At 32.9% G+C, this 15,302-nt stretch overlaps 2 protein-coding genes and 1 long non-coding RNA gene across 3 annotated transcripts in view; 2 read left to right on the top strand and 1 right to left on the bottom strand.

Moving 5' to 3' along the window:
• Positions 1-15,302, bottom strand: part of igl (IQ calmodulin-binding domain containing protein igloo) — a 547,908-nt gene that overhangs the window by 314,928 nt on the left and 217,678 nt on the right. The gene's annotated exons all lie outside the window — the stretch shown is intronic.
• LOC149476540 (uncharacterized) overlaps positions 1-15,302 on the top strand; it is a 203,568-nt gene that overhangs the window by 109,906 nt on the left and 78,360 nt on the right. The gene's annotated exons all lie outside the window — the stretch shown is intronic.
• Cbl (E3 ubiquitin-protein ligase CBL) overlaps positions 520-15,302 on the top strand; it is an 87,293-nt gene continuing 72,510 nt past the window's right edge. Inside the window, exon 1 of the mRNA XM_089711759.1 lies at positions 520-1,279. Within this exon, the coding sequence (XP_089567885.1) occupies positions 738-1,279 (542 nt within the window). The 5' untranslated portion in view covers positions 520-737. The remainder of the gene's footprint in view (positions 1,280-15,302) is intronic.

Here is a 15,302-nt window from a genome sequence, read left to right as displayed (position 1 = left end):
CACAGTTTTTAACACAGTTAATAATAAAATTTATCACTGTACAGGATTAAAGAATGCTTAGATTGTAACACTGTTAACTTGTAAAAAACACACAAACATTTTTATAAACAATACACTGCCATAATATTCCTTTAAATGAAATAAAAAAGATTTAAATCTTTTGTATACGTCTTCATCACAATATTAATATTATTATCTTCATTGTAAAATAAAATTGTTTAAAATGTAGGTAGTATGAATTTTTAATTTATTAAAAAGAAGATGGTATCATGTATGCATGGTACATGGTGTATTCTAAATTCTTTATATCATCTTTTCTTTATATAATTGTTATCCTTATATTTGCGATCGTTTCACATAAAATCAATAAAAAATATTATATTTTGTAAAATAAAACAAATGTTTATCAATATAAGTTATATTTTTTTATCACTGGCAACATTTACATTTTCATTCAAGTTTCAACTCGCATAGTAGCGCCCTCAACCCAAGCTCGCTGCTCGAGAGTCGAGTTGTACATGTCATTCCGCTTGTCAAATATTAATTGTCACACGCGTGTGTCAGTGAGCGATCGTTCGCCGCTTAGTGCGTTATATGTATCGTAAATGTGGTTCATCTACGTGATAATGAGAAAACACGCGTTAGATTATCTTGTTATAAAGTGATGAAAGTGTATTAAGTTGAGTGTCTTTGTTTATAATAGTTATTTCCTTTTGTATGTCATCGGACTCCTCAATATGGCGGCCCCCCGTCACAAATCACAACAGAAAAATATATCGTCCATATTTTCAAAATTACATGGTGCTTTTTCGGATGCGGTATGCCCGACGAAACTTGCGACCGACAAACGGACATTGGACAAGACATGGAAACTAATGGACAAAGTTGTGAAACTATGTCAGCATCACAAGATGAACTTGAAGAATAGTCCGCCGTTTATACTGGATATTTTGCCTGATACATATCAGCGGTTGCGTGTTATATACTCCAAATATGAGGACAATATGCAGGAGTTGAATAATAATGAACATTTTAACATATTTATTATTAATTTGATTAGAAAGTGCAAGCAGGCGATAAAACTGTTCAAGGAAGGTAAAGAGAAAATGTTTGACGAGAATTCACATTACAGGCGTAATTTGACGAAGCTCAGCCTTGTTTTTAGTCACATGTTGAGTGAATTGAAGGCGATGTTTCCAAATGGGACCTTTGCCGGTGACCAGTTTCGTATTACGAAGAGTGATGCTGCGGAGTTTTGGAGATCCAACTTTGGAAACAGGTATGTACATCCTCTTTACGTCATTATATACGTTAACATTTTAAATGAACATTTCTATTTGTATAGAATACACATTACAGATACTTGTGCGTCTCTTCAATAGTACATTCATAATTGAATTAAAGCATGACAACATGTAGATGCAACATTACAAGTGTTTATGAAAAAGGTTTACTTACTTTCATGTCCTTAAATAGTAACATGAATTGTTCATTGAATGTTAATCTATAAATATAGAATAAATATTTATTTACTTGGTAAGCAACCTTGTTTCTGTTAAAAATATGTAACAGGCATAATCTCAGAGGCTTTACTGTCTCTTTTCACATCATTTACAGGTTCACTTCATTTATTTTTAACCAAATTACACTATATTAGTAGGAAAAGCGATAAAGTGGTTAATACACAAATGACAAACATTATCAAATTAAATATTACTTAGATTTACATTTTTAAATTGTATTGTATGTGAAAACTTACATTGACAGGAAAAAATATGGCTTCTAAAAGGAATAGAATTAAACTATAATCTTAATTTCTATAGCTACCTTCAAATAACTAAAATGTGAAGGATAACTTACATATTTTTCGTCCATTGATATGATATAAGTACATATTTGAAAATATCACAATCTAAATCAATTTAAAATCAATTCAATCACATGTGTCAAATGTCTATTAAGTTAAAACTAAATTTTTAAGAATAAGTTGAACAGAACAAAAAGCATGCTTAAAGTTAATTAGGCTCTTGTTCATGAACTCATGTTTGAACCCAATATTACTTATTATTGTAATCTCTTAACCATTACATTAATTGTTAGTTTGAACTTGGAAGGTTGTGTACTAGGTCTTGAAATATCTTTATTTCTATAAAAATAAAATTTGCATATCTCAAAACCAAAACTAAACTTAGCCGAAAGGGTTTGACTGAATTTTTTTTGATTTTTTTGTGTAAATTCAGTATGTATGAGAAAAGGTAAACAATTCTTAACCCTTAAGTGATAGTGTCTCAGCAGAACTATGATTGCTGCATCAGCTATTATTATACACATAGAAACTATTTATGTAAAAGTGTAAAACAATTTCCCATAACATCTGTCTCTTAACCCGGCGTCATTGTGGTAGAAAACAGATACGCGAGCGTTGAGGTGGGTCAATATTACCCATATATTTTATCGTTGTTATTTTAAAACTTTTAAAGAAAATTAGTATTGTGTGTTATTATTATAGGTTATAGGTATTCTGGTTTTGATAATATAAAATAAAAATAATAATTAACCAACGTTTTATTCACTTTAATCAACTTTGACATAAACTCATAAAAATAGGAACAAAATATAGACCTCTTACCTTTTGATGTCATTCCTACGCTAATAACCAGTAATTTTGGATACAAATAGCATTTTTATAAACTTAAGTCTAGTATATTAGAAAAAAACTTTAACAAAGCTAATTAAACTCTTCGTTTTAAATGAAATCAATACAGAAAGCCATGATGCGTTCAGGACAAATAAATTTAGGGCAAGCTTGACAAAAATGTTTTGTTTTACTATTTTTATTTCCGGACACACTAAACATCTTTTGCGGGAATTGCAGTTGGCTCCTCTGATGATCCACCAATAAATTCTCTGATTCTTTTGCCCATTTGTCAATGCTATCGATCAATTCCTGACGAATTTTCAAATGTTCTAAGACCAGAGCAAGACCTAAGTTTTTAAAAAAAATACGTCGCTTATCGTTTGGTTTGTTTTTATTTATGAGACGTATTATAAGCGCATTAATTCCTGTGTGTCCAACATGGCATAAAAATTGTCAGGGACCACCTTTTGGAGTTACGATCACATCATATGAGGCGCAAAGTTCATCAGCGACGTCAACCCAATATTTAGTTTTATTGTAAAAGGTATTGAATTCGGGTTTTCGCTTTTCTCCGCTTGAAACACACTCTGCACTCTAACATGATCCTCTTGTTCTACTTCATCATCATAATAAGGTAAGTCTGAGACAGACAAGAGTCTAAACCCGCCATGATACGTGATATTTTCTATTCTATCCGTTTATAGTATCTATTTTATAATAAGTACCTGTTGGACAAACAAAAACATTAAATTCACAGAAACAAGCAAAAAAATGTTTGCAGACACCAAGAAATCATACACAACAGTAAAAATCGATAACTTAGCCATGGCGCGAAATTGTTACATCAATTGTGAGGATGGGTCATATTTACCTTTTTCGAAAATACACGCGTGTAGCACCCAGTACACTCGACGTCGAAAGGATTTCACTTCCAAAACGTTTAATGTACATTATTAGCTCCAGCTACTTCAAAGAACAGCACAATCGTGCACGTAATTACAAAGATATTGTAAATTATAAACAAGCCGGGTCATTTTGACCCAACCTCAATGACGCCGGGTTAATTAACTTATAATACTCTAAAAACAAACCAAAATATTCCCACACAACACAATATACAGGAATTAATAATTTCTCATCGAACAAAGGCTATATTGAATAGCTGTTATATTTTTTCATCAATGATTCATACAATGCCTATTTCTTATTCTTATGTATTCTTACTTCCCATTTGAAGTTGTTTATTCAATTAGTTCTCTTGTTATTGTAGTTAGCAAACAATGTTTTTAACTTTGTGCAGTAATTAGGCGTAGATTATTAATGATTGACAATTATTGAGTCTAAATAAATGTGTCGCCGCAAATGCTATTCTTTTCATTTCCATACTGTTTGTAATCTTAGAAATGACACTTTTTGATAGTTATATATGTGATTTTGAGTTGTGTGATAGTATTATCAAATAGACTTTTATTTGATATGAGTTAGAACTAATTAATTTCCATTAAAAATAAACAATCCTTCTGATATTATAAATGCGAAAGTTTGTGAGGATGGATGTAGGTTTGTATGTGTGTTTGTTACTCTTTCATGCAAATACTACTGAACTGATTACAATGAAATTTAGCACACATGTAGAGGATAACTTGGATTAGCAAATAGCATAGGTGTTATCCCGGAAATCCCACGGGAACGGGAACTATGCAAGTTTATCTTTGAAAATGCGGGCGAAGCCGCGGGCGGAAAGCTAGCTATATAAAGTTGTAAAGAAAGAAATATGGAATATGCTATGGCCTAGTAAAGGATGTCAGATCAATTTCTAATAGACCACTTCAAGCTAACAGGGTATACTTGACTAAGTTACATTACTTAGCCAATGTAATGCTTACATTGGCTAAGTATGCAAGCCTATTGTGTGTATGCAATTAGTATCACATTTCAATTGATAATGGAACATAAGTGGATGTAACTTAGACGTAAGTAGTAGGTGGGATTTATCGTTAATAATCTTGGTGAGCCTTTAAGAATATTGGATTCCTGTAAAAAGAATTTCTAGAATATAGTTGTTTCTCATTTTCATTTTGTAAAATATTTTTTAATTAGGTGTTCATACTATAGAGATAGATGGATATATTAAACATTTATGATACTCTAGCTTTCTCTTTTCGAATGGTAAAATATTTTTTTAAGTTTTTTAAAATAAATCTTTCTTAATTTGAGCTAATAATTATTGAGGAAGTCATACACTACATTGAAAACTTTATAATATTGTACTTGGCTAGAATTATTTTAGTTTACGTGAGGTTTGCCATTAAATTATGTTGAGTAGAGGTAATCAATGAATTGTAAACTATTTCTAATACAATACAATCTAATATTCTTATTTATCGTGGTAAGACAGTTGAATGAACGTAATCTGTAAGTATCAAGAATAAATGATTAGATATACAATATCACAATGAATGAAATAAAGGATAGATAAATGTGAGTAATATATTTTGTTGTTAACCAACATCACGTAGCCTTGGTAATGACTAATGAGTAATAACTAATAGAAATTTAGCTTTTTTGGTTTTGTTATATTTGTACCTAGAATGTATATGCATTTCAAAGAAAAGTGAAGTGAAATCTCACCTATTTCAGGTGAGATTTCTTATTAAAAGTACCGTTATGTACCAATTTACAAACACCTAGCAAAATCATCAGGATGATCGGGAATTTAAAGTCACTGCTTTAGAAATTCAGCGAATAATAAGTAAAATGTCTAAAGGAAAATCTCCCGGTCACGATGGTCTAAGTATTGAGCACCTGAAGTATGCAGGGCCTCACATATCGAGAGTGTTATCAATGTTTTTTAATCTGTGTATTCAGCATAAGTATCTTCCCAGTGATTTAACAAAAACTATCGTAGTGCCAATTGTTAAAAATAAAACAGGTGATTTAGCGGACCAGACCAACTATAGGCCTATTTCTCTTGCAACGGTAATTGCAAAGGTATTTGACAGCCTGCTTAATGAACAACTAAACAGGTACGTAGAAATACACCAAAATCAGTTTGGATTTCGATCGGGACTTTCTACGGAAAGTGCAATATTGTCTTTAAAGTGGGCTGTCAAGTACTATTTGGACCGAAATACGCCAATATATGCGTGCTTCCTTGACCTGTCGAAGGCGTTTGATCTGGTTTCTTATGATATCCTTTGGGATAAGTTAAAGAAAGCTAATGTACCGTCCTCTCTTATTAACACATTTAAATGTTGGTACAGAGGCCAGATCAATCAAGTCCGATGGGCGGGGGCTTTATCTCAGCCGTTTGGGCTGCAATGCGGCGTGAGGCAGGGGGGGTTAAGTTCGCCCACGCTTTTCAATGTGTATGCCAACGAGCTGATTGAATCACTCAGCAACGAAAGGATTGGTTGTCATATTGATGGAGTTTGCATCAACAATGTAAGTTACGCAGATGATATGGCGTTGCTGAGTGCTTCAATCTGCGGTCTTAGAAGATTAGTGGCCATCTGTGAAGAGTACGCTGCTCTTCATGGATTGGTCTACAATACTAAGAAAAGTGAAGTCATGGTCTTTGAGTCTGGGCGCCGAGTTACGCATTTTTTACCCCCAATACGTTTGAACGGAGTGCCATTGGGGAGGGTCTTTAAATTCAAATATCTCGGACACATATTGACCCCTAGACTCAGAGACGATGATGATATTGAAAGGGAACGACGGGCACTGGCAGTGAGGGCAAATATGATAGCTCGTAGGTTTGCACGTTGCTCTAATGAAGTTAAAAAAACCCTATTTCGTGCGTATTGTACATCTTTCTACACGTGCAGCCTATGGGCTAGTCATACTCAACATTCTTACAGCTCGCTCCGTGTTCAATATAATAATGCGTTCCGGGTGTTAATGGGGCTGCCCCGTTATTGCAGCGCATCAGGGATGTTTGCAGAAGCTCATATAGACTGTTTTTACGCTACAATGCGAAAGAGATGCACATCCCTGGTGCGCCGTGTGCGGGACAGCCCCAATGAAATCATGCGCTGTATAGCGAGTCGGCTCGACTGCTGGTATGTGAACCACTGCTGCAAACTGTCTGCTTCCTTGATAGCTTTGTAGCGGTGGAGTACATTTCTAGCAGTCATAATAAATTTTATTTTACTAACATAATTTTTAAGATAATAATTGTTACTAACAAAATGAGTCCTGGTTACTTGAATAAATTAATGAATTATTAAAACCACATATAATCTATAAGTAACTAAAAACTGAATTAAGTATATTTAAATCGAGTCAAAAAAAATTTCCCTCCTAGCTACTTAGCTAGGAAGGTAACATTTTTTTGTGGTACATATTATAAAGTACAGAGGAGAGGTTCTATAACTTTTAAATAATATCATTCTACTATATATATATATTATAGTTATATATATTTGTTGAATGTTGAAAGCATAAACACCCCATAAGCGTGTTTCTTTTCCTAGTCGTCCCAATAAAAAGTAATAAAAATAAATAGATATAACTCAATTAAATCTTCAAGAACATTTTTTCCTTTGAATCGAATGAAGAATTCCTATTTTCTATTGGCATCTGTTTGCCAAGGGTGTACTATTGTTTACTTCAATCACGCTCCGAGTGCCTGTGAAGTAAATATGACAGTTTATTTTGTAAATTGTTCTTTTTTTTTTTCGATTCGGCGGGAAACAAGGCCATTTTGAGTCTGTGCAAGATTGCTTCGGATGTTGGGAACTAAACGATAATATAATAGTGTATTTATAACGTCAAAAATGTTGAAATGCTAAACAAACCATGATGATAAACACGAAATAAGTATTATCCGTAAGCTTTTCCGCATTTCATTTTCATTTTACAGTATCAATTGTAATGTGGTCAACATTTACAGGATGAATAATGTTCATTCCATTTCATAATAAGGATTCTCATTTCTATCTACTACACTTAATTATAAACCGACAGCCACACTGCATAAAATCTACACACAAATTGGGTTTCATTGTGCATAAATCACTATCAATTGTACGATCATGCACTGCCTCATTAGTGTGCATGTGTTTGTGTAAGTATACAGTATATATGTGTCTGTGTACAGTCGTGTATGTGTGTGTGTGCCACAGGATACAAATTAATACGAGTTTAACAGGACAGGGCGAGTTCCTTCCTGTCGGTATGGTAACTTTTGTAGGGCTTTTGGTGTGTGAATTTGTTGGTGGAACGGTCAGGCCGTTGTTCGTCTGTGACGTCGCAGAGCGGAATCGAATCGAATGTTTCATTGATTGATTTGCCTATGCAGTCTTTATTGTTTTAATTGTATAAGGTAGTTGGTTGACATTTTAAAGTATGAAAGAATACCATTTCTATACCTACTTGTAACAATATAAAGCTGTATGGTTTGTTTGACTGCGCTAATTACATGAACTAGGTACTAAGCACCTTCCCTCGTTGGATTTGTACGTGATCCCGGCTACCGCGCACGACGCGACGGTCGAAGCCAGAGCGACTGCAAGTATGTAATATGATTAGAACAATAGGCACATAAACAACTTTATATTGTTACAAGTCGATGATGCGAAATACAATAGATAGATAATCGGATAAAGCTTAATATTTCAATCGACTGAACAATTAACAAAGTGCTATAAATGAAATTGAAAATGAACACGGATTATTTATTAGATAATCTATATTGTAGGACTGTACATCTATAATATAAAAAAAATGAATCGCAAAATGTGTTGGTTAGCGCATAACTCGAGAACTCGATTTCTTTTTTTTTATAATACATATTGCTTGAAGTACGTAGATGGTTCTTATGGAGAGAAAACGTAAACATGTAGGTACCACGGGCGAAGCCGGGGCGGGCCGCTAGTATAACAATAAATTTCAAAACCATAATAGCAATAACAATCGATGATTTGCTACCTACAAAAATAATGTAATTATTTCATACGTTTGTAACTTTTGTATTAGCGATGTAATACTTTACCACTGTCAAACAAGCTGTAAAGTTTCGAAATGTAAACAGGCTCTTTGATTTATTGATATTTTCCTTCGCGAAATGGAAAACAGGGCGTTTGACGTTGATAAGTATGAAGTTTGTTTTATTGCGTTGTTGTCAAACATTTTGGTTTTGAAGTGAAATTTCGCAATTTGGTAATGGTTGGGGTGGATAATTGATATTGAAATTTTGACTGCCTCTTAAGTATTTTTTGTAACGAAAGAGAAGACAGATATTATTATGTAGAGGAAGAAAGAGATGGGTATATGATTCAACTTTCACTAATTGCATGCGCATTTTTCAATACATATATTTGTATGAATATTACAATATGAAGCAAATTTCCAATTATCTACCGATCGCAATGGCATAAATGATAAAAAAGTAAAGGTTAAATATTTCACATTTATAACGAATTTTACTGTTTCTTGTGTGAATTTCATACCGATTCCAATTGAAGGTTAAATATAATTTATCGTATAGAAAATAATGAAAAGAGAATGTTTATTAATTCAACGCAGGTACCTACGTAATTTTATTTCCTGACCTTTGTCGTTCCTTTTTACGGTTCCTCTAAAGATGTTGTTACCTTTTTAATATAACAGAGCAAGTTAACTGTGGCGTGTATTTTCTTTCGCCTTTATATTTTCACTTATAAAGAAAGGTAAATTGCATGTAAGATAACGTTGTTGTTCGATTGAAACTGGAGGTGTTTTAAATAGCAGTAGATACGTGTTACAGTTGAAAATTGAGAATAATGTGTAAAAGCTCTCATAGATGAAATTTAGAGCCTATAAAAAAGCTGTACTTCAATCTTCTATTCTACACTTTTTTTGGTTCATTTGGTTTGATTTACTTATTGAGTAGTCAGGATTACTTGATAAGACTTAGAATTAGTTCATTAGCGTGCGTCAGGAATGTTTGCGGAGGCGCGCACGGACGGATTCCACGCAATCATGCGAAAAAGAGCGGCATCCATGATGCGCCGTGTCCGGCAATCGTCCAGCAGCATCCTAGCTGTATTCGTGGACAGATGGGATACCAATGTCTTGAGACATTGGGTCAAAATCCATGTCTCAAGCAGGTTGTGATATAAGATTGTTTTTAATATTAGATAGCTTTATATATTATAATAGAATTGTAATACTAACATAGTTTTTAAGGCCATTTTACTAACAATTATATGGATACTTTATCTGAAATAAATGAAATAAATAAATAAATAAATAAATTAGAAAGCATTTTGTTTCACATTTGAAGTAGATACCTACTTAATTGATGATGATGTGACAACAAATATAAATACATATTAAGATCAACTCAACTGTACCTAAACACCCTTACAACATAAAATATCGAAATCCCTAACGATATGTCAATAGCAAAGTGAAAACGTAAACAAATTACCTTGAATAAATCGACACGATTCCTCATACAGATGTAGGAGCTTTGAATGGACCTAAATAAATACTAAGAAATACATGACGGAGATTCTTTGAACGCGGTCTGACAAACGGGGACGGGGAAATGGGTGGAATATATTCTAAATGAATACGTGGATAACATTCTGGAAATGTAGCAGTACTATGAGACGTTGAAAGAGAGATTTAGTTACGTTACATTTTGGAATTGCTTTTGGAAATTACCTACATTATTGTTAAATAAAACATTTTTAAAGAATCGTAATGCTTGTTTGTTGTCGTAACTAGGTGTTTGCATTGTATCGTTATTTTGAAAATTTGGTATTTATTTTGTTTGTGGCTTTTCTCTGTATATTTTTGTAATTGTAACTTATCGTCACTTGTTTAATGTTTTAATATCTCTACCTATAGTATAGACTATACAAATTAATGTACGTACGGATACTTATGATTCTAATTAATTAAAATATACCACATCCAAATGTCTATTTCCTTGAAACAATAAACCTAATTAATAGCGTGTAATTCAATCTCACCTCACGCTCACCTATTTGGTGACATTTTAATGAATTTCATTGCCAGCGTTGGTTTCATGTCGAATGTGATCTATACATATAATTGAGGTTAACCGACCGATGAGGGTAGGTAGACATGATGCTACACGCGCAGCGGGTTTGCTAATTAATTCCAGTGTGTTAAGTACGTTTGAATTTGGTCGGGTTACATGATACGGTCTTTTGTGTTAAGAAGGCTTGAATTTGGTCGGGTTATACATATGTGGTTACGTAGATGAGTGAATTATTATTGTCGGTGTGGTTATGTAGATAGGTAAGTTTTGCTTGTTTCAAAATGGATATGACGTTAGGATAATACACATGAACTTTACAGAATAAGTTGGAAGCATGAAAATAATATTGCTCGCTTGTCGCGTATATATTATAATCATTTATAGGATTTTTTTTAAATTAATACGGGACACCCACCCCTTAGACAGAGCAGACATAATGCACTATTCAAATAAATGCTTTTCTCATATAAAATCGCTAATAGCTTAGGTATCAATAGAAGCATCCGTATTTTTAATCGTCCTGGTTCTTCAAGGTCCTTGTAGGTAGTTCCTTCCTGGTAGGTAGTTGGAGTAGGTAGATCTACTAATGCAACGAATACCTCTGCTTTTGGAATTTATATTGTATTTTTATACGTAGAACCTCGATAAGGGAAACACAAAATATTTTAAGTTATCAAGGGTCTATGTTAGGGATAGGTTAATATAGAGGTAGGTATGTACATATATGTATGTACCCTTGCTCCTATTTTTACTCGAGTGCATCAAAAGGATTGGTTCAATAAAATACTGAATATTTAATATGTAATCATATTGATTTATTCACATTGCACACGTTACATAAAAATAAAACAACAACCAAAGGTTTAGTCTACTTAAAAAAATCTGTGATTTTCTTTTGTTTTAAACAATTCACAGTTTCTAAATCGATTTGATTTTCAATGACAAATAGAGAGAAGAATACATTATCTTTTATGTTGCTACACTGCTCTATAAATGATCGTACAGTTGTTAATGCTCTTTTTGCTTCGTTGATTGATACACTTGTAGATGAAGTTTGTGACTCGTCGTTAAAATCATCGTCTTTATCACTTTCAATGCAATTGTTTACTGATTCCAATATTTCTTCCTCTGTCAACGTCCCTGCTGTGACCACGTCATCATCGCAAGTAACGAAGTCTTCAAAAGTAATGTTTGACCCAGACATGTACTTACTCCATTCTTCAGGCACATTATTATCTTCCTCTTTAATGATTTCTGGAGGTTCTGAAGAAAAACCACAGGTTCTAAAACAGTTTTTTACTGCAAGGGGTGTTACGTTTCGCCAAGCTTTGTCCACCATCCTCATTGCTTGAAGAACATTGATAGAAGAAATGGTATTATGCTCCATATCATCTATCATTTTTTTAACAACTTCTTTTCTGTATAATGTTTTAAAATTTTTAATTATTCCCTGATCCAAAGGTTGAAGTTGTGATGTTGTGTTTGGTGGTAGAAATTGTACTTTGACTGCCTTTAATGGTGGTATGTCCCCATGTGCTGTGCAGTTGTCGATAAATAGGATAATTTTTCTATTTGAAGTTACCATTTGCTTATCTATGTTAAGGCTGCAGTCTAGCAAAATTGCGTTTTCAACAAGTTATTTGACAATTTTTTCCCGGCTAATGAAATGATAAACTGAATTTTTTTTTCTTGTTTATCAATTAGTGTTATATACGCAATGCGCGTGAATTTTTTCACATTTATAAAGTTACTTTATGTTACCTTAATCAGGCCTTCAAGATAAGTCTCTTTCCCCCAAAGACATTTCGAGCTAAGTTTGTGCACTCACTACGTTGCAACCGATTACAATTTATACAATCTGATCAGCACATTATTATCCTTATATAGTCGTTATTAAAAACTGCTGAATACAATTGCCGAAAAACTTATGATTTTCCTAATTAGAACGTTATAAATTCATCAAATTTACCATTTTTTGCCTTACAAAATCTATTGATAAATACTGCTAAAAGTTATTTTTTCCATTAATTTATTCGAGTTGGTTGAAGACCAATGAGTATTAATCCTTTAAAAAAATTTTTTTTTGAATTTTGATAATTCTTTAAATATTAAAAAAATATTTAAAATAATTAGGAAAAATCCTAGCGAATTTCTTTAGTCGCGCTCCTTGGGCCGGAGCGTTCTGACGTGTGCTCTACGCTCGATTTTCCTTCATACCGGAGTGAAAGTTGCTCTACTTCATTAAATTTAATATTTTTGTTAATTGATTATTTTTATCTTAGTTTTGTGCAAATATTCGTGTTTTTAAACATTTGATTTCGATATGGAAAATAAACGAAAAAAATACGCGTGTAACTACTAGAAAAAAAATTATCTTCGAACATAAAGTTAATGAAACCAAATAGATTGCAAAGGTGATTGGCAACAATTTCTTTATTTTACGGGGTGTCAGTAAAGGGATGTATATTTCTTTAAAACTAAAGTAAGCTCATAAATTTTCTTATAATATATTTTTTTTTGAAGTTCCAAAAATGTTTATTTTTCGTTTGAGAAATACGAAATATAATATAAACTTGTATTGAGAACTTGAACTTCCCAAGTTCATCCGGGGAAATCCCCATACGGGAAAAATGATTTGTTTACTCCAAAATTATATGCCGAGGTGTTTTAATTTTTTCTTCTAGTCATTTTCAACGTAGCGGCATGTTGTTTGATTATTAATTTTGTAACTTAAATACAGGATGTTGGTTTTATATTCTGATCTTAAAGACGCGCTGACAAATTTAGTCCGCCATTTCTAGTTTAGTCCACCAACTCTAAGTACCAATATTAAAACGAATGGATTATCATCACATCATCAAAACTCAGATGTAATGGAAGATCACAATAACATAGAAAATTCAGTGGGTGTTGAGAACTAAACAAACACAAGTAACAGAGACGCGAAGAATAAAAAAAGAGGATGAAAACGATAATTCGTTGATGCTTTCCCTTTTCGACGTATTGTTAGGGTACATCACCAATCTGCAAAAAACAAAACTGATGATTCCCAATTGCTGATTAAAAATGAAAAACAAATAATCGACAACAGTGGTGAAAATTTGCTGATCACAATGAAACATCCTTCAGTGGTAGCAGATTCACTCATTTAAAATGTATCGGTGAACAGCGTAAAGGAGAGGAGGACAGGAAAACATTATGAATGTGGATGGTGGATTGTATACAGGGTGTAATCGTTAAGTATGTGCAGGCGATTATGACGTTATTATTGCAGGTATCAAAAAACTTAAAACTGATATCGAAATTTCTTTACCTAATGAGCAAAATGACAATAATAACTTTTTAAAAGTATAACGAGAAATATCTAAAAAATTTACTTTATACACTCCCATATCAAAAAGGGAAAATGGGACTAGTAGAAGTTAAATGTCTAATTCCGGCAAAAGACATGAATGCGGAAGATGCGGTTAAAAATAAAAAAAATGACGTGTGGCACTCGGGGACTGCCGCGGTAAAGCTATTGCATAGCTTGCCTTCAAGCCACAGCTCCGAGCTCGTCGGAGTGGGGAGCGTGAGGTGTTTCGAACGGAATTTCTCGATTCGGTCCCCGCGCTCAAGGCCCGCGATAGAAGCTATGCAATAATGCTTAAAAATTAATATTTGAAATACAATGCAAAAAATAACACTTTTGAAATACAAATAAGCAGACTTCTGCTTCTGCAACGTTTAGTTGCTGTCTGCTTATTTGCTGTTTGGACTGGAGTGAATCATTCGTTAAAAATAGAATATATAAAAAATTATGTAACGTTTAGGCAAAATAAAATGATGGACCATTATCAAGATTTTACATAAATTGCCTACTGTCAGAATTGATTGATTCGAGACTTCAGCATTCGATGCCCATCAAGGACCAATCCTATATCATTCAAGCGATTGAAAAAAAAAAAGAGATAAATCCAGTGCAACCGATAAAGCATCAGAATGCTAGCAAAAGATTTATTAGGTTTATCAATATAAATCTATATATTATACATAATATAATAAATCTGTAGAAGACGCGAAGACCGACATCCGCGCGGACGGAGTCGCGGGCGGAAGCTAGTCAGAAATAAATATCTTTAGTTTTCATTTGCGTGTTTTTCTATTTTATAATTTTTTAACACAAACATTACATTTTTTTTATTATATACAAAATTTGTTTATCCGTTTTATTAGTTAAACTGAACAACTTTCACTAAGAAACTTAGGTCGAAAAAAATGTATAGAGTTATGCATTTTGTATGGAAAGCTTATTTTTTTTTATATTTCGTCCAAATTTCTTTGTAAAAGTTGATCAGTTATATAAACATGAAGTTGAAGATATCAATAGAAAGTATTCGCAAATTTTGTGTACTGATAAAAAAAAAATCACCCGGTGTAATTTTCACGAAAATTGTTTCAAATTGTCATTTTTGGTACTTATTACGAATATTAAATTATGCATACGAATGATTTAATTTTTAAAAATTAAGTGGAGCAACTTTCCCTTAGTACATTTGTATTATTTACATATAAGATGACAGGATGCATTTGTTTGCACTACTAGACCAAGCCCTTAATCAGCCATTTTTTAAAAAGATCGGCTGTCATCCATGCTTTTTTATTGGCTTCATAATCCATGGGTAG

This window comes from Colias philodice, chromosome 27 (assembly GCF_061535455.1).
Source record: "Colias philodice isolate Cphi_HAF_F1 chromosome 27, ilColPhil1 Martin Lab GWU primary, whole genome shotgun sequence".
Taxonomy (NCBI): domain Eukaryota; kingdom Metazoa; phylum Arthropoda; class Insecta; order Lepidoptera; family Pieridae; genus Colias; species Colias philodice.
The sequence above is the reverse complement of the archived record's forward strand: the minus strand, read 5'-3'. Positions and strand labels throughout refer to the sequence as shown.